Source organism: Lepisosteus platostomus, chromosome 2 (assembly GCF_059453375.1).
Source record: "Lepisosteus platostomus isolate fLepPlt1 chromosome 2, fLepPlt1.hap1, whole genome shotgun sequence".
Taxonomy (NCBI): domain Eukaryota; kingdom Metazoa; phylum Chordata; class Actinopteri; order Semionotiformes; family Lepisosteidae; genus Lepisosteus; species Lepisosteus platostomus.
The window spans coordinates 79,245,486-79,272,389 of record NC_142612.1 but is presented as its reverse complement, the minus strand read 5'-3'; the positions used below and the strand labels follow the sequence as shown (position 1 = coordinate 79,272,389).

Sequence of the window (26,904 nt, the reverse complement as noted above, 5' to 3'; positions counted from 1 at the left end):
CACAGATAACAAACACATGGTGCGTGTATCTAGAGACACATTATTATCATTGCTGTTGTTGTTGTTATTATTATTATAAAGTTGTCCCGGGCACACCTTCACAAGTTGCAATACGCCGATAATGCAATTGTTTGCCCTAACCCAACACGGTCTGGGCTCCGAGTTAGAGGAAGTAGGGCTAAGTTTGTCTGACGGTAGTATTTGCAGCAGGAGGAGGATTTCTCGCCTGTGGAAAAGGGATTTTGGAAATTCTCGCAAGCCCTCCCAAAAGCTCGCGCGACAGCGGGAGTTTTTTAGGGGTGGAAATTACGAAAAAGGAGAGAGAGAGGGCGACCTTCCCCGGTGTGGAGAATATTTTTCATTTGCGAGTTCCCCCCCCCCCCTCCCGTAATTGTTTTCGGTGGATGTTTAGAGAGCGTGTCGTCCGCCGACGGCCAAAAACACGTTTGCGTTTCTGTTGTTTGTGGTCGTCCGTGGCTCCCATGGGGAGATGAAAGGGGGATTGTGTTAGTTTTTGTGTGTGTGTGTGTTTATTTTCCTTGCCTTCAACTGCTTCGGTTCCACGCAAGAAAAACAGGGAGCGGGAGCCGCGCGGTTGCTATGGAGAAGCTGCGGCTGACAGGCCGTGGGCAGGCCTGAGCCTCGGGCTGGAGTTTGCCGGGAACGGGGAGAGGTCGGTGGGAGCAGCCGAGGGGAAACTAAAGAGGGAGACGGGGGTGAGTGGCCGCGGGGGGTTGTCAATCGGATGAGTACAAAAAAAAATATGGAAGCATGAATCCCAAAGATTGACTGACCCTGGCGTGTTTACCGTGTCTTCACAAGCGGAACGGCGGATTTGTGGGAATTAACACACCGGCCATCGACGGGAAGCTGGGAAATCGGCACTGTGTAATAATAGCAGACACAGGACTTGCATTGCAAGCGCATAGAGTGAGAACGGGGATGTCACGATGAAACGGGAGTTTTTAGCCATTCGCGGCACTAGGGACGGAGGTTTACTAATAATTGCTGCAAGTACAGCTTGCGAAACCGAGAGACGTTGAGGAAGCCCGGAGCTCCGGACCAGCGAGCGAGGGGTTCGGGCAGCTGCTCCGCAGACATCGCCGAGATGGGCTGCGAGTCAAGGCGATACTGACGGGGTGTTTCAGTAAGAGGGGTTCGTGTGGGGGGACACCGAAACCAATAGACTTGGAAATGTGAAGTTTGTTTTAAAAAAACACACGCACACACACACACCGTTTTCCAAGCCGCCTACAATAGCAGCGCGGCTGTGTTTTTAATGGAGTTTCTCGGGGCTGTTGTTTTTTCTTTAAAAAACAAAACAAAATGCCGTTGCGATTCAGCGGCCGTGGCTGAGGTGAGGTGAATGGAGTGACCCCCCCGGGATCAGGGAGGGATTTGGGGGGGTTGTGGTGGGTCTGTCGCCGAGCAGGGGTCGGTGCCTCTGACAGTGGGGGAGTGAGACGTGGACGTTGTTAGGTCGGCTGCAGAAATGTGGTCTCGGGAGCTGCTAAGGTCCTAAAAGTCTTTGTCTTCTCCGCTTTGAAATTCGGGGGTACCCCCCCTGGTCTTGGGCTCCCAGAGAACGGAAGCCCGGGTCTGCTTTGGGGTCCCCCTTCCCTGTGCCCCTTTCTGTACTGTATGCGGGCAGTTCCTCACGTTGGGGCCGGTTTCGCTGAATTTCCCTCCCTAAGAAAAAACTTTCTATCCCCCCAAACTGGAAAGTTGTATTGCTTGTCTTTGTGGGGTGGGGGGGGCGGTGGGTTTGTGAAATGTTGTTTCCAGTGACCGGTTGCGAGATCTGGCCCCTAGTACTCGTTTCCACTGAAAAGAAAAGGAAACAGAATGAAACGTAGGGGTCCCTGTTTTGTTTTGTTGTTTTTTTTTAAAAAGAGGATATGGGTGGAATCGCAAACGGACACATGAGGCCTTCAGCCTCAACCGTGATCAGCTGTGGTTGTTTTCTTCTGAACGCACGAGTGGGTGCGAAGACAGATTGTCCCGGGGCTTGTTTCCCAGCGGACGAGATGCGTGTGTTAAAAGAGTAAAATTGTCCTTTTTAATGTTTCCCGACAGAATATGGCCGTGCAGTGACGAGTTGCCAGGGCAGCGAGCGACAATGCTGGTGGACTGAAATCTGGAAGGGAGATTTATTTCAGACCAGCGATCTAAAGGTGAGATCGCTGACAAGGAGGGACGGGTCGCCGCAAACGTGCAGTGTTTTGTGTGCGTGCAACATATGGGCTATTTGTATCGATGGTTTTTTGTTGTTGTATATGCCTCCAAACCTGCTTCTGCTTTTCACCGGTATCTGGTGAGCGTTGGTCGAGGGATGCATGAGAAAACGTGAGCTGCATCCCCTACACCTGCGGCGTCTCTCCTTGTAGAAGCAGAGTTGACTGCCTGAAGAGCCCCGATTGATAGCCTTCAGCTGGGGGCGAACCCCAGAGGTGTAGTAGTGTGTAGCACTACAGTATCTGCCCGCCTTTCACACCTGCTGAGCTGGCCTTGACTGTGCTGTGGGCTTCCTGGAGATGACCCTGTACCATCGCTGAGTTCGCCGTGGTTTTACAGAGCTTCTGGTGTAGTTGGCCACCTCGTCAAGTTTGCAGGTTGCAGTTTAGCAGGCTTGGCGGTGAACTGGCGAGGTTGCAGCCCTTGTCCTTGGTTTTGGCGCCCTTGCGTAGCCTTCCTGTTTGACTCTTTGACCTGTTAGTGCCGCGGAGGGGCCTGGGGCGGCCCCGGTGCAGGATCTTTCCCACTTCCAGAGCAGGAAGGGAAGCCTGCTCCTGGCCTTGCATGCCCCGGCCAGGCAGTCGGAGCTACGCGGAGGTGGGGCGTCTGTGCCTGGAGACAGGTGGGAGGCTGTGCACCTCTGTGGCTGTCTCCCTCCCAGCTGGGGAGGGTGGTTCGGTCTGTTTCCCCTCTTTAAAATAAAGTTGTGTGCCTAGCAACCTGCTTTGCTGTTACAGCCCGTTCTCATCGCATGGCACCGTGCCACTGATGAATTTTAGGCATTCTTTTGAGTTTCTGAACGTTCACAAGTAGTTTTTCCCGAAAGACGTAACCGTCACCCCGGCTGTTTTCTTCAACGTTTTCCCCGCAGCTGAAGAAGTCAGTTGGGCATATCAGATGTTTGCGATTCTGCTCATGCGAAAAAAGTTTTTTTTTTTTTCGGGACGTTTTACAGACTCGGCGCTTACGGCTGATTTATTCTAAATTATCGTGTTGTGTGCTTAAAGTAACACTTTCTTAATGGCCATTTGTTCTCCGTATCCTTCAATGCTGTGCAATGTTCTCAAAGTCCACCTCTGTCTTCTTTGGCTGCATACTAATCTCACGAGTTGTGTGTCCAGAATGGCCTCAGTCAGTGTGATGAGAGTTGCTATGGCGATGTTTACAGTTCGGTCCTCTGCTCCTGTGTGACTGTATTGTCTTCTGTCCATTTACCAGTGAAATGAGTCTTAACAATTGGATTGCAGCTTTGTCCCAGGCTGCACATGCAGGCCTGCTCAGTTCTCCCCATGGGACATCTGCAAGCCCACCTGTGGTAGATGTGCACAGAACTAGTCATAGTCTAGGGCTGCTAACTTTTTTTTTATCTGCATAGCTGTTGTATATCACATAACCTGGCTTCTGCGCCAAAGGCTACGCATGAGCCCTTTCAGAAAAAGCTTCTTTCTTGTTTTGATAAACACTGTGTGTAATACTACGTATCAGGATAATTGGCTCCTCTACAGACTGAAAGGTTTAACCATCATTGTGCAGCTGGAATGCTCATGTTTTGTGATTGTTCATTTTCCCATTTTGTAGAAGGGGACAGAGCATGGGTTAGCCAACAAGCCTGTCGTGCTGATCTCCAACCAACTGAATAACTTTTGATGGAAACACTTGCATGAATTGCATAAAGCTGTAAAATTAAATATGCTATAACATTGATATAAATTTAAAATCAGAGTGCATTTTTGCCAAGACTTTGTGTTCATCAGCTAAGTGGTGTAATAGCCTGTTATTTTTTCCCCGAATGTTTTGTTTGATGTATTTAAGTCATTCATTTGATTCTAGAAAATGAATGAATGGTTATTTCAAACTGTTACATCCTTAGGAAGTGTGAAACTGAAATGCATTTTTCTTACAATAGCCATCCAGAGTGAAAGAGCTATTGCTGCTAACCTAACGTTTTCAGTAAAATATCTTTAGTTGTCTATGTGGGACTGCAATTTTCTATTGCAGCAATTTGGGTTAGCAGAATAGAATATGAATGCGTTATTTAAAATAGATTAAGTGGGACTTGTCACAGTTGAAATGTTCATATTCTTTAAACAAGTCATCTTTAAGAAAGTACTCTTGTGTTTAAGGTGTGTTAAGGTGTCCAATAGATGGGTACTCCTATGTCATCACATTTTTGATCATCAAGATGTCATTGTAGGATAGCTTATTTGAACATTTACTCTGCTCTCTTGATCTCAACGTCTAGTTTTTGTTTCGGAAAGGGTGTGGCAATCTTTGATCTTGGACTGACAAAAACTTTCCATCGGAGCAGACTACTCACTGTTTCGTGTTTGTGTAGTGAAACATTTGTTCACTAGGTGGGGAGATGAGTCATGCATGTCGACGATCTCTGTTGAAGTGAAACTGCATTGCAAGAAGACGCCTTTGGGTGTTCAGCAGCAGCTGAGCATGTTGTAAAATCCTTGCATCCGATACATCTCTTCTAGTAATAGTTTCGTTTTCAGATCACACTGGATAAAAACAAGAATAGGGGCTTTGTGTCTATTTTCTGTCTATTGTGTTTCCTCCTGAAGTAGTTGGTACGTTATTGATTATTTTGTGTGTGTGTGTGACCCGTGCAGATAGTTTTGTGTTGATTCAACTTCTTTCAGTTTGTCCTTTTGAGGTTTTAACTGTTGTATCCTGCGTCCAGGTATGTGGCTGGAATTTACAAACCTGTGCAGGACTGTGGATGGAAAGGAGCCGGAGTGTCTCAAGTCCGACGTTGTGTAGCTTCAGGCTTTCTCTGCTCTTGGGTGCTTTGGTTTTGATGGGCTCTGCCGCCAGGCGCCCTCAACCCCGGAGTCCGTTTACGAATGAGGAACAGTCCCGGAAGCTGACGGGGGGGGGGAAGTGTTCCGGATTTAGCCATCTGCTGCAGACCTTCTGTTAAGGAAAGATTTTGGCAGCAGTGTGGAGGGAACAAAGTCATCCCCCAGAAAAGAGGAGTGTAGTTTTCTCTGTGGGTGACTCACAGGCTGAGCAGGTCTTTTCTTCCAGGCAGTTAACAGCGACACGTGAGCTCATCTGAACGAGCGAGACTTGCAGCAGTTGTTTTCCTCATTGCTGTCCCGGTCCTGCTGGTGTGTAATATAGTGGCTCATCTGTAAGCCACTATTTAGAGAGGGAGACATCTGTCTCTTAAAGGAATGCCACTGATCCCCAGTTCTCTGACCTCCTTTCCAAAAGGAAGGCGGAGTATCTTTCCACAGCGTGTTGTACTCGGCTGTAGGTTATCGCATAGAGCATGAGAGGTTACAGACCAGAGTCGCTGCGCTGTCTTTGCCAGTGCCCTCGAGGGTTGGGAATACTTGTGTTGGGTCGCCTCGTCGTCTTCCCTGTTCAAGACTCAGCGGTTTCACCCTGTCTGTGCAGGGCCTTCCCTTAAGCCCCAGAATGCACCTGGTGGCTCTTTTCTGGACTGATACCAGAGCTACCACTACATTTGTCATCTTTTTTGGTAATGCAACCAAAATTGTGCACTGTATTTTAAATGAGGCTTGTTGTTGCCACCTGTAAACAGAACCTTGCACTTGTCTGCAGTAAACATGGGCTCATTTTTTGTAGCATGATAAGTCTGTTCCTAACAAGATTTGTTAACAAGTGCAGCATGCGCTGGGTTAACTCAGGGCGTCAGCACGCACTAGCTGCAAAGGAAAGGTAAATTCCCCTCTGAGAAGTTGAAAGAGGGAACATTTCAGCTGTCACATGTAATACTTTTAGTGTGATTCTACCTTAAAGGGGCATCTGCTGGCCAAGAGCTTCTGGATCTCTTCATTGCTACAAAACAGACCAACCACACGTGTGAGCCTTTGACCCCTGCGGTTATCAGCTGGACTAGATAACTTCTCTCACTTCTAAGATAACCTAGATGTGTTAAACAGACTTTTTTAACGTGTGATTATTTTGTAAATGCTGAAATCCAGTGTGTATACGCACGGATTTAAATTTCAACAGTGTTCTATGCTGTATTGAAAGCCAGTAAATAAAAGTGCTTGTGATCGCTTTAAGTGGAGCTCTAGCTGTTCCTCCAGATACACAATCTCTAAACCTTAGGGGCTTGTGCTCTACAGGTGAAACATTTGGAAGCAGTAAATGCAGAGAGAATGCACTGAGGGGAGATTACTAATATGTTCTTTTCCTGAAGACAGAAGACTTGTCTCAAACCACTGCTGGCGCTGTGGAGGCTGTCCTCTAGTTGTGGTAACAATCTGCGGTCCTCATTATCAAGCACGGATGACGTAGTGTGTGTGTGTGTGTGTGTGTGTGTGTGTGTGTGTGTGTGTGTGTGTGTGTGTGTGTGTGTGTGTGTTAGCTTACATCCTCTTTAAGTGTTAAAATGTACCCGATTAAAGAAATTCATTCACACATAGATACCTTGTCTGTTCAGTTCCAAGTAATAACATATGGTTCTGAAAGAATAGCTTCTCTGTAGGTCTTAAATTTATTGTAATGCCAAAATAGACTCCTTTTGTGCAGTTTGTCAGAGGCATAAATAGTGGCTGGTGTTCGATGCTTCATGGCACCTTAAATGCAGCAGGAAATAGCATTTTGGGGTTGATGGCAAGTAGTAATGGGGTCTGAGATTGGGTCTGAGCTGTCGGGGAAAGTTTGAGAAAGAGAAACCCCCATCGGTACAACAGAATAATGCACGAGGCAGCATGCGCCCCCCCTCCCCAGTGGTGCAGCTCCGATGCCAAAAGGAGAGCAAAGAGTGCTTGCGTCACGCTTGCGAGCTCACTTCCTCATCGGCCCTGTCATGTATTTTTAAAGACGAGGTGGTCATGTGCTCTAGGATGCAAAGACGAGAACGATGCAGGCGTCCGAGTACAGAAAAGACGGCAGTGTTGCCCGGGACATTGGACTCGTCGGCACGTTTGTGCATTGCTGTGTCCCTGTGCCCCCGTGAGCGGGCGGCGCTGTGGCTGGTGTATGGCTTTAGCTGCACAGAAGCCCAGGTAGGCAGCTTGTCCCCCGGCCGGGTCGACCTAGTCCAGACTGTTTCATGCTGACGTTCTTGTTTTCCTCTCCGTAGGAGAAAAGAACTCGCAAAACGTTCTCGGCGTTCTGTAGGAGGCGAAGAGGAGCTCAAGATGCCTCCCAGGCCGTCCTCAGGGGAGCTGTGGGGCATCCACCTGATGCCACCGCGCATCCTGGTGGACTGCCTGCTGCCGAACGGGATGATCCTGACCCTGGAGTGCCTCCGGGAGGCCACGCTGGTCACCATCAAGCACGAGCTGTTCAAGGAGGCGCGGAAGTACCCCCTTCACCACCTCCTGCAGGACGAGACCTCCTACATCTTCGTCAGCGTCACACAGGAGGCGGAGCGGGAGGAGTTCTACGACGAGACCCGCAGGCTGTGCGACCTCAGGCTCTTTCAGCCCTTCCTGAAAGTCATCGAGCCAGTGGGCAACAGGGAGGAGAAAATCCTCAACCGAGAGATCGGTAGGCGTCCCTCTTAAAATCTTGGTCTGAGGTCTATTTTAAAGTCAAATGGAAGAAACCATCCCTTTCTGCCACCTTAAGCATTTAAAATGGTACCTAACTCATCAAGTTAACCACGGTCTAATATATAGGATCATTGCCATTTTAATCTGGGTCCATGCTGTGCTGAGACTGGCTGAGCGAAAGGCTTGAGCAAACGGGCCAATCAGTTTGTGTCCCCCCCCCCCCCCCCTCCGCCCTCCACGGGCTTTCTTCTGCTGGGAAAATGAGAACTGGAATCTTGTGTGTGGTTCAGGGCCCAGACCAGCACGGGCTGAGAAGAGCTTTCACAGGCAATTTAAAAGGGTTTGTGTGACTTCCGTCTTTCTCGGACGGGTGAGATGTGTGGCTTACAGAGGTCTGTAGGGTGTAGGACATGGATCTGTAGTCTAAGGCAACACTGTGGAGGCTGGAAGGAAGAAACAAGAAAACAAGCTGTGGCCCAGCGTTTTAAGTTCTTTTAAGTTCTTTTTGTTAGAGAAGTGAGTTTCCACGCACGCGCACGGGGCACAGTCCCATCGGTCCGCTGTTGTATCCACTCCTCCCACTGTCCCACAGCTGTCCAGTCCTGGTTCTGGGGGGGGCCCACTGGGTCTGTAGAATTGCTCGACATCTTTAAAGCAGCAGCACCTGCAGAGCTGGGAGTATCCAGCTGGTTTCGCTCATTACCAGCTGCGGTGGAATGAAAGCCTGCAGATGGACTTTCCCTCCTGGAGCAGGATTGGACACCACTGTCAAGCACATTCTGGGCATTATGTACTGGGAGCGTTTAAGACGATTCAAGATATAGAAGTATGCAGAAATGCTCGTGAAAGCTGGGTTGTTTTAGCTTTATGATCGGCAATAGGCACATGTTTTACAAACATGCTAAGCATCAGTGTTTCACCGTTTGATTCTAGAAAATGTGCCATGTGACTAATGGAGAGTGAAGGGTGGTCAGATGATTCATTCCTTTGTCTTGCATTCTGTCTCCAATGGAAAGGCTTTTTTAGGCAAAACTTTTTTATCTAGAAAATGTAACACCAGCTTTAGTGCCATAAGCTTTCCTCATTTTATTTGTAGAACTGTTGTGTGGGATAAGGTGTTAGTAAAAAAATATTGCACTGCCCTTTTCTTTGGGTGCTGTAAAAAAAAAAAAAGACCACAATGTCCAGGAACAGGAGGGCTTGGTGTACTTAATAGACTTTTTATCCTCATAGCGAGTCCTGTGTGTTTCTGTTCCAGGCTTTGCTATCGGCATGCCTGTGTGTGAGTTTGATCTTGTGAAGGATCCTGAAGTGCAGGACTTCAGGAGAAACATCTTGAACGTTTGTAAAGAAGCAGTGGACCTCAGAGACGCTAACGGACCCCACAGCCGAGCCCTGTACGTTTACCCTCCCAATGTTGAATCGTCGCCAGAACTTCCGAAGCACATTTACAACAAACTCGACAAGGGTAAGGAGAGTCGCTGGGAAGAGTTTCGTCAGCGGTCGGGGCTGGAAATGATATATTTCTGTATAAAAAAAAAAATATTTGAGCCTTTTTAGGCTTTTATTGTTTGCATACTGCTGCATGCAATCCAAAATCATTTTCTGCATTTTTTTTTCCAATACTGCAAGTGGCAGAAGTTAGTATGTACTTGAAAGGGTTGTGTTGTGTTAGAGTCTGGAAAATGAGATGTTATGCGCAGTGAATTGTGTAGACTTTATAAAAACAGTCCCTTAATTGGAGGCTATCATAATAATGCTTAAGAGGATCAGTTAGCTGAGTGCGCTAGCTGTGCCAGCTGCTGTTTACTTATTTCTTACAATCATTTGATTTAATACACTTGAAATTCTAATCTCACAGGGATATGGATCTGAATGGTTGCAATTAAGGAGAGCCAGGAGTCATGTTTTGTGTTTTTGAATAATGGTTATTTTTAAGGGGAACTTACAGACCTCTTAGTGGCGGCTACTGACATCACATAAAGCAGTGAAGCAAAAGGGCATTGCTAGTAGTTTATTTTCCTTGGGTGCTGCCATCAACCAGCAGGGACATAAACCATTTGATATATTAAAATCTGTTTTTTAAAAACAATTGTGTGTTAAATCTTTCTGAATTTATGTAGTTTTGTATGATCTTGTCCCTCATCTGAACTCGCCAGTCTTACTTTTAGATCCCAGCGCACTGACGGTGATAAAACACTTGAATCCATGTTGTCTCTTGGACGAATTCTAATTTTTTTTATCTTTCCTGTAAAACGTTTTCATGTTGGTGGTCTCTTCATGTTCCTTTTTATTTGTGTGGTTCAGGTCAAATCATCGTCGTGATCTGGGTGATAGTGTCCCCCAACAACGACAAGCAGAAGTACACCCTGAAGATCAACCACGACTATGTGCCGGAGCAGGTCATCGCGGAGGCCATCCGGAAGAAGACCAGGAGCATGCTTCTGTCCCCGGAGCAGCTGAAGATGTGCGTGCAGGAGTACCAAGGGAAGTACATCCTCAAGGTGTGCGGCTGTGACGAGTACCTGCTGGAGAAGTACCCACTCAGCCAGTACAAGGTAGGTTGCCCTGTGTCAGTTGGCACTCCTCGTTAAAATAAACAACCCGTGCGTGTGAGATGTGATCACTTTATTGACCATATACAATGTCTTGTATTAAGAATTTGTCTTTTCGCATGCCCCATCTTGCTTTTTATGAGACACACAGACAGGGAGAGAAGCTGGGGGTCAGAGTGCAGGGTCAGCCATTTATACGGCGCCCCTGGAGCAGTTGGGGTGAAGGGCCTTGCTCAGGGGCCCAACAGAGTAGGATTCCTCTGCCGGCCGCGGGATTCGAACCGACAACCTTCCAGCCACAGGCGCAGATCCTGAGCCCCAGAGCCACCGCTCCGCCCTGTGTGTGCATTATGCATGTCGGTAATCTGCAGGTGGTCATACTGGAGCACTCTTTTTGTGTTTTGATCTTTTCTGTGTTTTATTGGAAGAGGGGTTTCACAGATGAGTACAGCCAACAGCTCAACTGTAATGGGATTGATAATGGTTTATTTATCTTGTTTCCCACGCTTGTAGCTATCCACTATTGTGCCCGGCGTCAGTGGTTGCAGGTGTATTTCTCCAAAGCACACAAGGTTTCCACGTTGACAGCTGGCACACAAGCATGCTGAGCAAAGTTTTCCCTGGGCACTGGCAGCACCAGTATCGGGTAGAGTTGCGCAGAGAAATGCTTCCTGTTGAGGTTCCCCGCCAGGCAATATTTACATAGATTAACCGAAATGAGCAGAATGTAACTGCGGTGCACAATTGCCTTCATCAAGTGTCTCGTCTAAGGGAAACCGCCAGCTGGTTACTTGATATTATCCAAAACCACCGTTTCTTTGCTAGTGTCCTTTTGAATGAATTACTTCCTGTCCATCAACGCGTTTGAATCTCTCATGCATGTGTCCCTTTCCTTGGTTTTCAGAAAAAACGGTTTACAAATGCCTGTGTTTTACATTGTTTTCCCTTGTACAGTAAGAGGTTTTGATTGTAATGTTGTTTGAAAAAGATCAGCACGCCCGGGCTTGGGCACGTGTCGGCCGAATGTCTTTTGCTTGACCCCTGGGAAACCGTGTGCGGTTGTGGGAGCTGAGGCCCTGTCTTCTGTCAAGGCTCGGCTGGAGGCGATCCTCGGGTCGGTTAGCCGCTGCTGACCGGTGTGGGCCGCGCTGGCCGAACGGTGACCATCCTGAAACCCCCCTGTCCTGTGCTTCTCCTCTCCCAGTACGTGCGGAGCTGCATCATGCTGGGCCGGATGCCCAACCTCATGCTGATGGCCAAGGAGAGCCTGTATTCCCAGCTGCCGATCGACAATTTCACCATGCCGTCGTACGCGCGGCGCATCTCCACCGCCACGCCCTACATGAACGGGGAGGCCTCCACCAAGTCGCTGTGGTCCATCAACAGCAACCTGAGGATCAAGATCCTGTGCGCGACGTACGTCAATGTCAACATCCGGGACATCGATAAGGTGCTTGACTCTCTCTCGTACCTCCGTCGCCCGAGTCCCGGCCCGTCGGATTGCTCCCTCCCGTCACTCTGAATCGAGCGGCGACTAGGCCGGCGCTCGTAAGGGCTGCTGTGCCTCGGGAGAAGCGGAAATGGGCTCTGCCCGGAATGCTCTCGGGAAGTTAAAAGGTTCTAGTTTTTCATATGCAAAACGAGTTGCAGTTCTTTCCAAAGTGTTCTCTTTGCATTTGTTTCCCCCCTCAATTTCTGCTGCTTTGTGTAGGTTGTGTTTTTAAGTGGAGTAACCTGCAGAGTGTAGTCTAAACCTGTTTGTTCTTTTTTTTAAAAAAAAAAGTGGAATATGGATATGTTTCTAGCACATTCTTGGTTTTAACAGTGTGAAATGCACAGCACACCTGTCTCGAGAGTGGATATACTTAGCGTGAAACATTGTTCGTTTTCATGCTGTGGAAATGTTGACGTGCTTTATGCTCCTTAGATTTACGTGCGAACGGGCATCTACCATGGAGGAGAGCAGCTGTGTGACAATGTGAACACCCAGAGAGTGCCCTGCTCTAATCCAAGGTATTCTGCCCATGGCTCTTCAGGGCTGTAACGAGATACTCTTATCCCCGTATCTTGCTGGAGTAGTGAAGCCTTTAGTCATTTTTCCTAGGTTCTGACAGGAATAGCCCATGAAAGCTCAACTTTTTCTTCCAAGTATTTGTTAAACTTGTACCTCTGGTACAGCTATTTCTTTGGCAAATCTTTATCGGAAATGATTTTCCAAAGCTAATGACTTAATAGAAAGCGGTGTGCATTGTTTGGGTTAACGTGCTCTTGAAATGATCCCTGATCCCCGAGTGAACATGCGGTGTCCGCCTGTTGAGCAAAGATCTTTTCTAGATCTTCAGTCCCAGTCTGGTGACGCCAGGTTTTATCAGGTAACAGAAGCGTAACGGACTGTTTGCTCGGTGGTCTTGCTGATGTTGTTTCCATCTGCGTGTTTCAGTTGTTTTCTTCTGAGATTCCCCCTTTCTTTCCAGGTGGAATGAGTGGCTCAACTACGACATGTACATTCCCGATATCCCCCGTGCTGCACGCCTCTGCCTGTCCATCTGCTCTGTGAAAGGCAGGAAGGGAGCCAAAGAGGTGAGGCCTCCTGGTGCCCAGAGCAGGCACTCTTAGAAGCCGTTCCCTTCTTCCCGTCGGCTGCTTGCGCAATCCTCACGTTTGTTTCAGGTGCAAAGCTGTCGCACTTGTCGTTTTGTTTTTGCTTTTAATGTTCTGTGCTCGGTGAAGTGAAATGAAAGCGGGGGGGATAGAAAACATGGCTTCTGTGCGCAGCTAAACTTAGCCCTTGACATCCTGTGGTCAATGGGCGTGAGCCGAGGGAGCTAAATTTGCTCTCTCGCAGAGTGTGTGTGAAGCAGTCTGTGGGGGGAAGGTGGGTGTTCGAGAACAAGGTTAGAATGTAGATTGAAATATCCCACGAAAGTTGTTACTCGTTTTGAAACAGAAGTTAAATACAAATTGAGCTGTAAAACATGTAAAACAGTTTTTTGCTTGGGTTAATGCGGTAGCCTTAGTTTGCATAAGCATCTCTTGTAGTGATCGAGGACATTATAATGCTGAAGGTTTGTTTGCGGTGCATTTATGCACTTCGCGTTGGGTGTGACCGGGCTGTCAGCTCACTGTTGCGTGAGTTAGTGAAGCACTTTGGTGAAATGTGCAGCTAATGTGGCGCACGGCTTTCTGATCACTGTCCTCAGGAGCACTGTCCGTTGGCATGGGGGAATGTCAACCTGTTCGATTATACACACACTCTCGTCTCGGGGAAAATGGCCTTGAACCTGTGGCCTGTACCTCACGGCCTTGAAGATTTGCTGAATCCTATTGGGGTCACGGGCTCTAATCCCAACAAGGTAAGGGACTAATAGGTACCCGAGGGATGTGCCTCGTGCAGCACTTTACTGTGTTCATGATGTCGTGCCTGGATATGATGGGTAACGCGGGTGTTTTCTTGTCTGCCCTTATTCAGGAAACGCCCTGCTTAGAATTAGAGTTTGATTTTTTCAGCAGTCCTGTGAAGTTTCCCGACATGGCGACGGTGGAGGACCATGCGAACTGGACCGTCTCCAGAGAGCTGGGGTTTAACTACTGCCATACTGGCTTGGTAAGGCCGTGTGCACCTGGGCTGGGGAATGCGTGAGCCGTACCACCCCGTTTATACCGCAGTGATGTTTTCCAGTGTTGCATTCCTTAAAGGAAATAGGCATGCTTTTGTAGAAACAGTGTGGAAGGTTTTCATAGATTCTGCTGGTTTTGATTGAGCTGCTGTAGGTGTTTTTCTTTGCAGTGTAGTTGTTGAAAGAAATAGAAGTTTTTTGTTAAATTTTTTAAGCATCCTTGTACTGCACACTGAGATGCTTCCATTTAGAAACACTTCTAAAACAAAGCTCTTCTTGATATCTGAATCCGCTCCAGAACTTGTGGACTGACAGTTGTTAAGCCTTGTGTATATATATAAAAAATTTGTTTTGAAATTTCTCTGTCATCTGATGCTGCCTCAGGAAAGGCAGGTCTGTAATTAAATAACATTTGGCCAACAAGAACTGGGCAGATCGGTCCTGAAACCCTTTTAGCTGAGATTGAATCTCCCAGATCAATAAATCTCATGAGCGTTGCTCAAGCACAAAACGAAGCAGTTTGATTTTGCAAGGAGTGCGATACTGCACAAGAAGACAAGGTTTTACAGCATATGGTAATCAAGATGGTGCCGTGTTAGTGGCAGCCTGTTCAGCAGCTCTGTGTCTTTTTGTTGTCTTTTCCTTTCTTTCAGTTGGTGTCAGTGAGCTAGTGTTTTTCTTTCATATCCTTGCCGGCACAATATATGCCAGGGGCTTGTACAATACATTTATATTTATATATTATATATTACATTGTGCAATACAACTTCTTGCGTACTGTTCTGGTTTGTTCTTTGTATGTTCTGGACTGTGAGTAACTCTTCTTAGTGCACTTCTCACTGTACTGATTGTATTGTATTATTATTATTATTATTATTATTATTATTATTATTATTATTATTATTGTATCATTCGTTACACTGTTTTGTGTTGAATTAAGCTGCTGTTGCACTGCAATGTCCCTCACGGGATCAATAAAGTATCTATATGCAGTCCTGCTAGCAAGTGTGGCACAAAGTGTCTGTTGGTCGGGTAGAAGCCTTCTTGAGCCTGGTAGCAGTGTCTCGTCGGCTGCTGGGCTTGCGTCTCTCCTGAAGCAGTGCTGGAGTAGTGTGGTGTTGGTGTTCTTGCAGAGCAACCGACTGGCTCGGGACAACGCCCTGACAGAGAGCGACACGGAGCAGCTGCGCCTGGTGTGCAATAGGGACCCTCTGTCTGAAATCACTGAGCAGGAGAAGGATTTCTTGTGGCGGCACAGGTGCAGCATTTAAGTTCACGTTTATTTGTCATTCCAGCCATACACAAGTACAGTAGAACGAAACATCGTTCCTCCTGGTCCATGGTGCAATTGCAGACAAGACACCGACGCAGACATTGTAGACAGTTACACAGTGCAAATTACTGATAATAATACTAATTCTAACTAAGAGTGTGTACACCAAAACAGAGGCAGTGTACACAGGATATACACATAGTGCAATTTAACCATTATAGAATAGTACAAAAATTACATCATACAAAACACACTGGGGGGGATTTAAACCCTGTTTCTGGAATTGGAGTGGGTGAAAGTAGATTCCAGGGTGTTGAGGAGCCTGACAGCCTGTGGGGAAAAAGCTGTTACAGGGTCTGGTGCAGCAAGCCCGTATACTGCGATATCTTTTTCCATATGAACATTTCTTGAAGTGCATATCCAAGTCTCTTTTAGTTACTGACATCATTTTTTTTCTTGCTTTCCCCAAAGACACTACTGTGTGAACATGCCTGAGATTCTCCCCAAAATTCTCCTCGCGGTGAAGTGGAACTCCAGAGATGAAGTAGCACAGGTACTGATGAGCACGCCGTGAGGCCGATACCAGATTCTTGCATTGTTCAGCTAAAGAGCAGTAATGCCTAGTGAGATACAGTAATCCATGACAAACTGCCTTGTATAAAGATATTAAACCTGTGGGGAATCTCCCCCCCCCAAAGTAATTTTGCAGCATGTTTTTGTTCAGTGCGTTAATGTAATGCTGAGATCACTAGATATTTTTATGACCGAAACTATTAATAAGACTTCCTGTTCAGACTTCCCGTTTCTTCTTTTACTTTCTCTTTTGCATAGATGTATTGTCTCTTAAAGGACTGGCCGGCAATAAAGCCAGAGCAGGCCATGGAGCTGCTGGACTGTAACTATCCAGATCCGATGATAAGGGATTTTGCTGTTAGGTGCCTTGAAAAGTATTTAACCGATGACAAGCTGTCTCAGTACCTCATCCAACTTGTACAGGTACAGTGGAAACTGCCCTTATTGTGTAATCTTGTTACACATGCCTTAGAATCTGTGAAATGCTTTTACTCATGAGCTTTCTCTTTCGTTTCTTATTTTTTGGCTTACTGTGAGTATGTGTGCTAATTTACCACCAGGTCCTGAAATATGAACAGTATCTCGATAACCCCCTAGTGCGATTTTTGCTGAAAAAAGCATTAACCAACCAGAGGATAGGACATTTCTTCTTTTGGCACTTAAAGTAAGTTTTTTTTTTTTCCCCAGTATGAAAGGAATAGTGTATGTTGCATGATCCAATACAGTGCAGAGAAAACGTTTGTGACACCCCAGTATGTTTTCAATGCAAAATAATTTATTCATCCCCAAGGGGGGCAGTGTAAGATTTGTGGGGATTTCAGTGTTTGATCATGATACCCTTGTTAAATCCCTTAAATGCCCAAATGGGATTATTTACTTATTCAATGTTTTTTGAGATCTGGATGGCTTGCCATCATTGGCACAGTAATGAATTTGGTGTTGTGTTGGCACAATCTCCAGGAGAGTATCATGCAGCAAGACAGCGATCCTAAACATACATGCAGGTCTATAACAGAATTGCTGAAGGAGGAGAAATTGTGTGTTTTGGATTGTCCAGGGCTACAACCCAGACCCTAAACCCCATTGAGAAGTTGTGGCAGGACCTGGAGTGACTTGTTTATACAAGGAAATCTTCAGTTGTCTCTGATTAAAGGCAGTTCTGTTAGATAGTGGTTTAACATTTCCACCAGCGGGTAATCATTCCAGCTGATGGAGGCACTTCCAATTACAGACCCTAAGGGTTCCTGTACTTAATCTCACAACAATATTTACTGTTGGATAATTTACTAATGAAAATGTTTTTCTGTTATACATTTACCAGTTTATCTGAATCTTTTGTTTAGAATTTCATGAAGATCTGCTTACTTTCTAGGTCTTAAAATATGTATATATGAACCAACAGAGGGGATTCACAGACTTTTTCTCGGTACTGCATGTTGCTGTATCAGAAAAGATAAAACAATCCGTTCTTGGTTTGCTCTCAACACCCTTGTGAAACATGTGGCCCCTGATGGGGCTTGATTGCTCCGTACTGTAATAAAAGTATTAATCTGCAGCATGCATCAGCTGGGTGCTAGGCCACAGAGCAGTGTTTGTTGTAGACGGTATCAGGAAACGTCATTTTTGCACGAAGACCACAATTCCGCCCCCACAAATCTCAACCAGGCAAACAAGTGAAAAAAACAGCAGTCTGTAAACAGATTGTGATCCATTTTAATTATCTGAGCATTGAACCCCTGCTACATGCATAGTAAACTGGCTTGGATGCCATTTATACTGAAATCTGAACGCACAAAAACGCACAAACGCACATCTCCTTCCCCTGTGATTCGTCTGCAAGGTCTGAAATGCACAACAAAACAGTGAGCCAGCGGTTTGGGCTGCTGCTGGAGTCGTACTGCAGGGCGTGTGGGATGTACCTGAAGCACCTGAGCCGGCAGGTGGAGGCCATGGAGAAGCTCATCAACCTCACGGACATCCTCAAGCAGGAGAAGAAGGATGAAACGCAGAAGGTAGAGGCTCAGGCCCACCCCAGAGAGTTTCGGGGTTTCTTTTTAGCTGGTGCTGTGGTGAAGTGCACGTTGCTGGTCACAGCTTCATAAGATTTGGAAAAAACGAATCTGATAAAGAATCTGAAGAATTGCTATTGTTAAGGATTAGATTTTGTTGATTCATTTGCTTTCCTTTTTGCAAGGATAGGTGCCTAACTGCTGTTTAGCCAATCCAGTAATCTAGGTTCCCAGCCTGGGTCCAGGGAAACACATGATTTTCATTTCCATCTGATTAAATTACATAATTGAACCCTTAATGATAAGATGCATGTGGAATCCTAATTGTTTTCACTGTCCCAGTCGTGTTGGAGGATGCCTTTTAACTACCGCGTCTCATAAGTGTGGATCTCCCAAGTTTTCGGTCGGCAAAACTTAGAGGGTTCTGAATAAAGCAGCATGTTCAGTGAAGCCAAAGGCTTGACTGAGACAGAAGCCTGCAGGTGTTGGTTGTCCTCAGCACACCAGGGTGGGGAACCCCTGGAGTAGACCACATTCTTGAAATCTGTAGTCAGTCCTGCTGGAGGGTGTTCTCCTCAGTGAGGAAGGTGATAACTGGTCTGGGTTCAGCTTCTCTTTCTCTCTGCTGCTTCACTCAGTCAGGACTCGTCCTGATCTGCAAGGTGGTGTTGCTGAAAGTCTGGAGCTTCTATTGTGACCAGCCTTGTTTGCGACCTTCTCTGAAGATGAGCCAATACCCCTTTGTCCTTTTAGGTGCAAATGAAGTTTCTGGTGGAGCAGATGAGGAGACCAGACTACATGGATGCATTGCAGAACTTCACCTCTCCACTCAACCCTGCACACCAATTGGGCAACTTAAGGTTTGAGACGGAGCTCCTGTACATAACAACAAGCTTTTGTTTTGCAAGCTAGTGATCACAATGTAATACTGTTTTTTAAAAAGATAAAGCCTAGAGAGCATATGGTACAAGTGACCTCTAATGTGCTTGCATGCTTTCTTGAAATAATTACATTTTGGGTTAAAACAATCAGCAGATCTCCTCTGTCCCCCCAGCTTCCACTTGAGTCTTTAAAGGCAGCTGGTCGATAATGAGTTAATCAGCTGACATATTGAACTAGTTAGATTTCACTCTGTTCTGTGTTGAACTGCTAGGCGGATGCAATGAATCACATTAAGTGGATTGTTTCTGCTCATTAAAAGCTGACTTCTTTAAAGTTCATTGCACTAAACGTACAGCAGGCTGGATGAAAACATGGAGAGAGAACACTGGGAGTGTCAGACTTCCTCCTCTGTGTTTTTCTTGTTAATTCAGGCTAGAAGAATGCAGGATAATGTCATCTGCCAAAAGGCCTCTGTGGCTTAACTGGGAAAACCCCGACATCATGTCTGAGCTTCTGTTCCAGAATAATGAGATCATCTTCAAGAACGGAGATGGTAAATATTTCCTGTTGCGTGAATTTGTGCACAGTGAGTGATGTGTTATGTATTAATTGTAATCATAATTATTCCAAAATTAGAGGCAAGGCTTCAAACTCCTAGCCACAAGTATAAGTCTTGTCTTGTAATTGTCGATGGTGAATTATGGATGCCTTTTCTTTTTAATTGTTACGTTTCTCTCTTAAAAGGGTTCTCTGTTGTTTTTCAGATTTACGACAAGACATGCTGACTCTGCAGATCATTCGGATCATGGAAAACATTTGGCAGAACCAGGGTCTTGATCTCAGGTATCCCTGACGGCACTGTCAAATGGTGTTCTGCTGGCTCTGGCCAGGAAGTGTTTTTCCAGGGGTCTGCTTGCCGCGATTTCTGCAGGTTCGATGAAAGTCTTTTATGCCTTTTCCAGGATGCTTCCCTATGGCTGCCTGTCGATCGGCGACTGCGTGGGGCTCATTGAGGTTGTCCGAAGCTCCCATACAATCATGCAGATTCAGTGCAAGGGGGGACTGAAAGGCGCGCTGCAGTTCAACAGCCACACTTTGCACCAGTGGCTCAAGGACAAGAACAAGGGCGAAATGTAAGTCTCTGAGGAGAGCCATGTTTAGCACTGGGACACATGCTTTCAGGATCCCCACCTCACACCTTTCTCCTAGTCTAAATCAAATGCCTGCGCTGCGGGAAACATAATCATTAATGCACAAAGCATTCTTCCTTTTCCCATTGCTGACGTGTGGGGACCTAGGAACACTTTTTATATTCAGAGCTTAAAAAGAATCGGCATTTCAAACCACATGGAAAGTAAAATGTGCACAGTTATGTGTAAAACCTCCAATTTACATCACCAAATCAACATCATTTCCAGCAATGCGCAACCCCATATTTGCTTTATTGTCTGCGATTCAGAACCAGGCAACAAAACATCCCGTAATGTGAACCGGCTCTTATTATAATAATATCCTTACATATATGGTGCTTTTCTGGGCACTCCACTTAAAGCACTTTACAGGTAAGGGGAACTCCCTTCCATCACCAACAGTGTGTACCCCCGCCTGGATGATGCGATGGCAGCCAGAGTGCACCAGTTTGTTCACAACACAGCAGCTCTCAGTGGGGAGGAGAACAGAGCGAAGAAGACAGTTCATAGATGGGGTTATTAGGAGGCCATGATTGTTAAAACCCAGGGGGAGATTTGGCCAGGTCACTGAGGTAACACACCTACTCTTCTCGAAAAATGCCCTGGGATTTTTAATGACCACAGAGAGTCAGGACTTCAGTTTTACATCTCATCCAAAGGATGCGTATAGTATTTTACAGCATAGCGTCCCCATTACTATACTGGGGCATTAGGACCCACACAGACTTCAGGGTGAGCGCCCCCTACTGACACCTCTTCCAGCAGCAGCCTTAGCTTTCCCAGGAGTCTCCCATCCAGGTACTGACCGGGCTCAGGTACTGCTGAGCTTTAGTGGGCTGCCAGGTGTGAGCAGCAGCATGATATTACCTTACATTGTAAACAAGCAGGCTTTTGAACACATCTCTTTTAATCCAACAGAAATATTACTGACAAATACTACTTGTTAATTCTGCATGCACATGTAAAACGTTTGATACTGTCAATTACTTTGGGTTAGATTTAAGAACCGATCTGAGAATTTTGGGCTGCGGTTTCACTTTAAATGTTAAAGTACATGAACTGTTTCAATTTTCTCACAGTTTAAAAACTCAAGTCCCTCTTCAGCACATGGAAACTTCTTGAAGTGAGCTAGCTCACTAGGTATTGATGATCCAATGCCTCTGTCCAGGTATGATCTAGCGATTGACCTGTTCACACGTTCCTGTGCTGGGTACTGTGTAGCCACGTTCATCCTGGGGATTGGCGATCGACACAACAGCAACATCATGGTGAAGGATGACGGGCAGGTCAGTCTGTACATCTCTTCACTCCTGAGCTCGAGAATTTTTAAAAACAATGCAAGTTTCAGGATTTCATTGTGACGAAGTGATAGGATATGCACTAAGTACTATGAAAATTATCCCCATGGAATAACCAGTGCAAAATTGCAAATTTGTGAATTGCATTGATTTAGGACTTTCAGCAAGACTCTGATAGAGTAAAACAAAGATTGCTTAATCCTTTGTCAGTCTATATTGAGCCAGTAAGGGTGTTTCACAGTAGCGAAGGAGCTGTTGCTTCTGGCGTTTTTATTTAGAGTTTCTTTCCCAGTGGAAGCTGCTGTGAATAATCTGCTACATGAGAAATGACCATATCCAGTACAGCCAGTGGAAACTGACATTCCTGGAGCTAATCTTGATCACTGAGGATATTGAACTGGAATTCCCCTGAGCTGCTCCCACGCAGGGGCTTAAACATCAACCCCCCCCAGAACGTATTCTTCTGCTGATTGGAGAGAGTTTGCCTGATTTTCCTTAATTTTCTTAATTGCAAAGTAATTTTCTTTGTTTTTCAAGCTGTTCCATATAGATTTTGGACATTTCCTGGATCACAAGAAGAAGAAATTTGGCTACAAAAGAGAGCGCGTGCCGTTCGTCTTAACCCAAGACTTCTTAATCGTGATCAGCAAAGGAACCCAGGAGTGCACTAAAACAAGAGAATTTGAACGGTAATTCAGTGTTGACCTCTTGTTTGCCACTAGTCTTCTCTGTACTTTACTTAAAAGGGTTTGGTGGGATGACTTGCTAAAATTAAGATACAGGAATGAGCAGCAAGGAAAGTCCAGTGTTTCTTTGCTTTGTGAGGTTTGGTTTCAGGTTTCAGGGGCTAGTCCTTTTGATACAAATTTTTGTCACTTTTCAGTTTTTTCTCAACCTTCACACACTTGGTGAGCGGCTGTAGAAGTGTTGGAGCCGGGCGGTTCGCTCTCCGACTCCTTTATAAGCCCGCCGGCCTGCTCCGTTGGTCTTTGTCGGTTGACCGAGCTTTGTCGATTGTCCCTCTCGCGTCCCGGGCAGGTTCCAGGAGATGTGCTACAAGGCATACCTCGCGATCCGGCAGCACGCCAACCTCTTCATCAACCTCTTCTCCATGATGCTGGGCTCGGGGATGCCGGAGCTGCAGTCCTTCGACGACATCGCGTACATCCGCAAGACCCTGGCGCTGGACAAGACGGAGCAGGAAGCCCTGGACTACTTCATGAAGCAGATGAACGACGCCCATCACGGCGGCTGGACAACCAAGATGGACTGGATCTTCCACACGATCCGGCAGCACGCGTTGAACTGAGGCGGCGGCCCTGCCCCATTGCGTGGCATTGCACTACCAGCCTTGCGGACAGCGGGTGACGGAACCATCCTTGTAGCACTGAACAATCCGGAACTCTTCTTTTATCCTCTTCATCATCGTCTTTGAAGCCCGGGTTTTTTGTTTTTGTTTTTTCCTTTGTCCTCCAAGCCTGCAATCGTGTTCCCCGGCAAGCAGTTCCAGGTTTCAATGGTGGTGTGAGAATCTTTCGTCAAGGAGGATCCTTTTGTTGGTGTCTCAGCGGTGTGCTCTGGTCTCCTCTGAGAAGCAGCTAGATATCCAATTTCTTGTTTTATGGCCTTTCTAAAATCACTTACCTCTTAATTTAACAGGAGCTCCGGGGGAAGGGGCAAGGGGATTGTAAAATGTCTTCCTCTTTTTTTGCCTTTAAATATGCACAAAATATTTAATCTCCTGAGCAAAACACAGGGTAAACATTTTTTTCATGTTTTGAAATGCGTTATTGGTTTCAGTCCTTATAAAAGGTAAAAGCAGTGACCCCTGATGGGCGACCCGGGTACCTGTACGAGATGGCCTCAATCCAGGCTGTGACAATTGGCGCACCAGCGACCCCTAGTGTCTACTGGCAGTTTTTCATCTTATTTTTACCTTTCAGCTTCTGCACTCCTGTAAGCATGAACGGCCTTAGTATACTTAGTTGTTTTTAAATAATGTACCCTGTTTACACAGCTTAGTAATACTTTTTTTTTAACCAGCAAGCTCAGATTCAGTCTCGAATTTCAGCCTTTGCTCGCGATACTCCTGTGAATCTGGAGCACGACTCCCAGGTCTCCCCTGTAGAGACGCAGACCGCGGCGCCGAGGACGGTCGCATCTGCTTGAAAGGGGGCGAGCCTCTCACTTCTTCATCTCTGAATGTCTGGTGTGGTGAATGTCGGATTGCATCGACCAAGCTGAGTTATGAGAGGTAGAGGGTGGTTTGTTTTTTTTTCTGTGCATGGGGAAGGATACCATGGAGCTAGAATCTACATGAATGTTATGCTTTAGAACCTTAAAGAAGGAGGAACGAGATAATCATTGTTTTCTTACACAAACACTTAACGAGGGGGGCAGTGTGACTTCAGGATGCAGGATCCAGTACTTTTTTAAAAATAAAATGCACATGATGCTGCTAATAGTTTGCTGTTCGAAGCAGCCAGACAGTGATATCGCCTTATACCTCTCCCTCTTGCCAGATGTTTTGTGGTACCAGGTGTGTGCGAAAATAAGTTTTTTTTTTTAAGAAACCAGAATACAATATAATTTGCTACCATTCCCAAGTGTGAAAATTTCCTAACTTTTGTGTCAGGAATAAACACCAGTTTTGGAGACGGCATCAGGTGGGGTGGAGGTTTCCCTGAGATGGTTTGGACAGCTCGGAAGGAGGCGAAGTTCTGCAAGGCAGAGCACTCCCGCAAATCACAGCTTATTTAGGCTTCTGTTCTCTGGAAGTAGCCGCTCGTGGTGCCAAAAGGATCCAAAGCTCTAAAAATAGACGCAGCTTAAAGGCAGTGGAATGTACCTTTTGGATTGCTTATGGGAAACCAAGTTCATTCCTGTAATCTTGCTTGGCTGCCGTGCGAAACTTAAAATGTGAACTCTAATGGTGGGTAGGGCTGCGAGGTGAATCCTCCTGTCCGCTTTCCATAGATTCAGATGTTTAAAGAAATCCGTCAGGATATTTAGACGCAAAATCAAATGAGTATGCCCCCCCTTCACCGAGAGAGAACTTTATATTGGTTTATTTCCTTTCAGTGACGGTAGTGAGTGACGTTGTTGCAGCCGCAGCTGCATAAATCTGTGCAGTCTTGTTGGCAGTAACTAAAAATAGGCCGCAGTTGCAAAAGCCATGTGACAAAAATGGTGCCGCTCAATTTTAATAGATTTGCAGACGGCGTGTTTAGGATGCCTCCTCAATATTTTAATCCCACTGTGCCGTGTATTAAATAACATCCTATCTCTAGCATCGAGTTCGTTCTTTGGTAATTGGAACTTCCCATGTCATCGGTGTCTCTCAAACAGGTGAGGCTCAAAAGGCAGCAGCATTTCTGTTTGGAGTCTCTGTAAGGTGTCTGTGACCGGTGCTGTGATGGACTTGCACAGTGAGGGCACGTGCCTATTAGCGATGGTTTCATTAGATTTTGTACAAAAACAAAAGTGGGACTTTCACAGTTACTCCTTTAATTTGATGAGGGGCTCCGTCTGATATTTTTTGGGGAGGAAATGAGATGCCGTGGCACGAGAGAGATGTTGAGCACCCACTTGCTGAAGACTTTACAAATTTGTCGACTGAGCCAAAGTTTATAAGCAACATAATTGGTTTCTTGTATATAGCGTGTGCTGTGCAGTACATAAGATGACAATAGAAAACTGCCCAAATATTTTGCAAAAAAGAGAAAGTAAGCAGCCTTCTTAATGGAAACGAGTTTTCTGAAGAGGTTTGTTTGGTATAGACTATAGAAACGCAAAATACTAACAGCTTTAATCATCAACGACACTCTCAAATCTTGGCGATTAGCCTCCAAACCTCCAGCTCTGCGGTTGTGACCTCTTTTGCACAGAAATGTTGCAATAAATCGAAACCAAGGTTTACTCTTGATAGGAACTTACAAGGTAATGTTTGTTATAGGTGTTAGTGTTTTTAATGGAACTTATTTATTGTAAATCGACAATAACTACTGGCACAGTGAAGGTGAACTAAATTGCCTTACAAACATAGGAGAAGTAACTTGACTGGTTTATAGAGGGACGTAGGTGTTTGTAAATCTTTTGATGAAGAATCGTGGTGCTGTGTTTGGTTGGAAATGCATATGGTGGTAATCATGTCCAGTTCCAGGAACTCGGCCAAGTATTAAAAGCTTGTTCATTATAACAGTGTCATCTGCCATTATGATATGAAGCTTTTTTTTCTAACAGGATCTGGGAATGAGGCCAGATCAGCAAAATATTTTCTGTATTGAACACTACAAAGTTTGTAAAGGAAACAAGAAATCTTGCCTACTCTTAACACTTTGAATAAAATGTGGAAATCTACTGAGTACCTGCTCTCCATACTGCATTCTAAATGCATTAAACAATTTAGAAAGAAGGCCCAGATTTTGAACTGTGAATTTAAATTTTTTTCGACTATATTTAGTGGAGTAGATTCTCTAAAGACTGGGGAAAGTATATACAGTATTCCAGACTTCCTATGCATTCGTGTGAGATACTTGAGGTTTTCAATTTTAAACTACAAATGTGGTTCTTATATGCAGTAAACCAGTCAACAGCTATACAATCGTAACTGAAGTATGTAGGTGGTTTTGCACTTTGTAATTTTTTTATTTCTTTTTTTAAAGAATGCCTTCTGTCTAAAAGCAAAAAGGCTTACTTCTGTGCATGTAAACAAGTCATTTTGCTCTTTAGTATCGGAAATGGGTCAGAGACATTTAAAACCTTGTAGTGTACAGTAGCCTTACGCGATTTTTTAGGCCTTTACTAGCATGATCAGTGTCTTCTGTGTATACGTCTGTCTGTACAGGTTACAGATGCCTTGTTTGGGCTGGCCCCAGATACAAAGCCCATTGGACGCCAGTGTCTAACTGTCTAAGACCTATTTAAGATGCTTTTCACTTGTTACAAGATTAAAAAAATAAAATAAATGTTGAGAGGGTTTAGATATGCTACATGTAGGATTCTGTAACGGAAGAAAAACCTTCCATGCTTCAGTTTTAAAGGTTTTACTTGAATTTCATTACGAACCACCTTTTTGTGCGTCGCGAACAGAGGTGTGGTCACCGTGTGCGCAGCACTGAAGGTCAGCTAGCATGGGCAATTTCATACCGATCGTGAATGTTTCAGTCCTTTGCTCAATCTAGTCTCTTCAAGCAGTTAGGGATTCTAACAAATTAGTACTGTTTTATTATAGACTTAGGCCAAACTTTGAAGTAATACAAAGCATGACAGAGCATTGCTATCTCTTGAGTTTTGTTTGAAAGGTGCATTTCCAAAGGGAGAGGGAGATCTGAGGCTGAAAAGGTCTTTGCCATCTGGGACAGTAAAATGTCTGGAGGGACGAGAGAATTTCATGGTGTGCCCAGGACACATCTCTCCAAGTTAGTTCTAGCTTTATTTTCATTATTATTAACATTATTTTTAATATATTGTGGGCCAAATAAAGATTGCATAAAACCCTATTGCATGCAAGTTAAACTGCAAACTCCCTGTTACTTTGGTCCATTCTGCTATTTAGCTTGGAAGGATAATGTTTGGCCTAAGACTGCACTCTTTAGTAAACATTTATTAGACTTTAACTGCTATCCAGTAACAGTCTGCATTTTTCATTTATTGTCTGTTATTCATCATGCTATTTAATTAAACGATGGCTTTGTACCCTGTCTGTCTCGGATACTTTTGAGTGTGATGTAATTATGTACAAATAAATTTATTTCAAGTTGACCAGTTTTTGTGCAATTGGTACA

General features: G+C 45.4%; 1 protein-coding gene across 5 annotated transcripts; it reads left to right on the top strand.

Moving 5' to 3' along the window:
* Window positions 1-180: 180 nt before the first annotated feature.
* Window positions 181-26,881, top strand: pik3ca (phosphatidylinositol-4,5-bisphosphate 3-kinase, catalytic subunit alpha). Of its 5 annotated transcripts, none has more exons than XM_088621642.1 (22): window positions 181-342; window positions 2,077-2,174; window positions 7,307-7,716; window positions 8,980-9,189; window positions 10,029-10,279; window positions 11,481-11,726; window positions 12,204-12,289; window positions 12,751-12,856; window positions 13,477-13,629; window positions 13,746-13,880; window positions 15,027-15,151; window positions 15,638-15,719; window positions 15,998-16,162; window positions 16,300-16,403; window positions 17,580-17,751; window positions 18,502-18,608; window positions 19,062-19,183; window positions 19,395-19,473; window positions 19,593-19,763; window positions 20,989-21,106; window positions 21,656-21,807; window positions 22,157-26,881. In XM_088621642.1, exons 3-22 carry the CDS (start codon window positions 7,365-7,367, stop codon window positions 22,425-22,427), a joined length of 3,207 nt encoding a protein of 1,068 aa, XP_088477768.1. In that variant the 5' UTR covers window positions 181-342; window positions 2,077-2,174; window positions 7,307-7,364; the 3' UTR covers window positions 22,428-26,881. The 5 variants fall into 5 exon arrangements, with proteins under 5 accessions (XP_088477768.1, XP_088477767.1, XP_088477765.1 ...); XM_088621641.1 differs by lacking the exon at window positions 181-342 and adding an exon at window positions 349-673; XM_088621639.1 differs by lacking the exon at window positions 181-342 and adding an exon at window positions 349-716.
* The last annotated feature ends 23 nt before the right edge of the window (window positions 26,882-26,904 follow it).

What these genes read in the sequence shown, in the direction of transcription:
- pik3ca (XM_088621638.1), top strand. Translation starts at nt 6,919, where the DNA reads ATGCACGAGGCAGCATGCGCCCCCCCTCCCCAGTGGTGCAGCTCCGAT. An exon ending in TTAGCTGCACAGAAGCCCAG is followed by an intron (nt 7,230 to 7,306) that starts GTAGGCAGCTTG and finishes TCCTCTCCGTAG; the next exon opens with GAGAAAAGAACTCGCAAAAC. An exon ending in GACAAGAACAAGGGCGAAAT is followed by an intron (nt 19,764 to 20,988) that starts GTAAGTCTCTGA and finishes GCCTCTGTCCAG; the next exon opens with GTATGATCTAGCGATTGACC.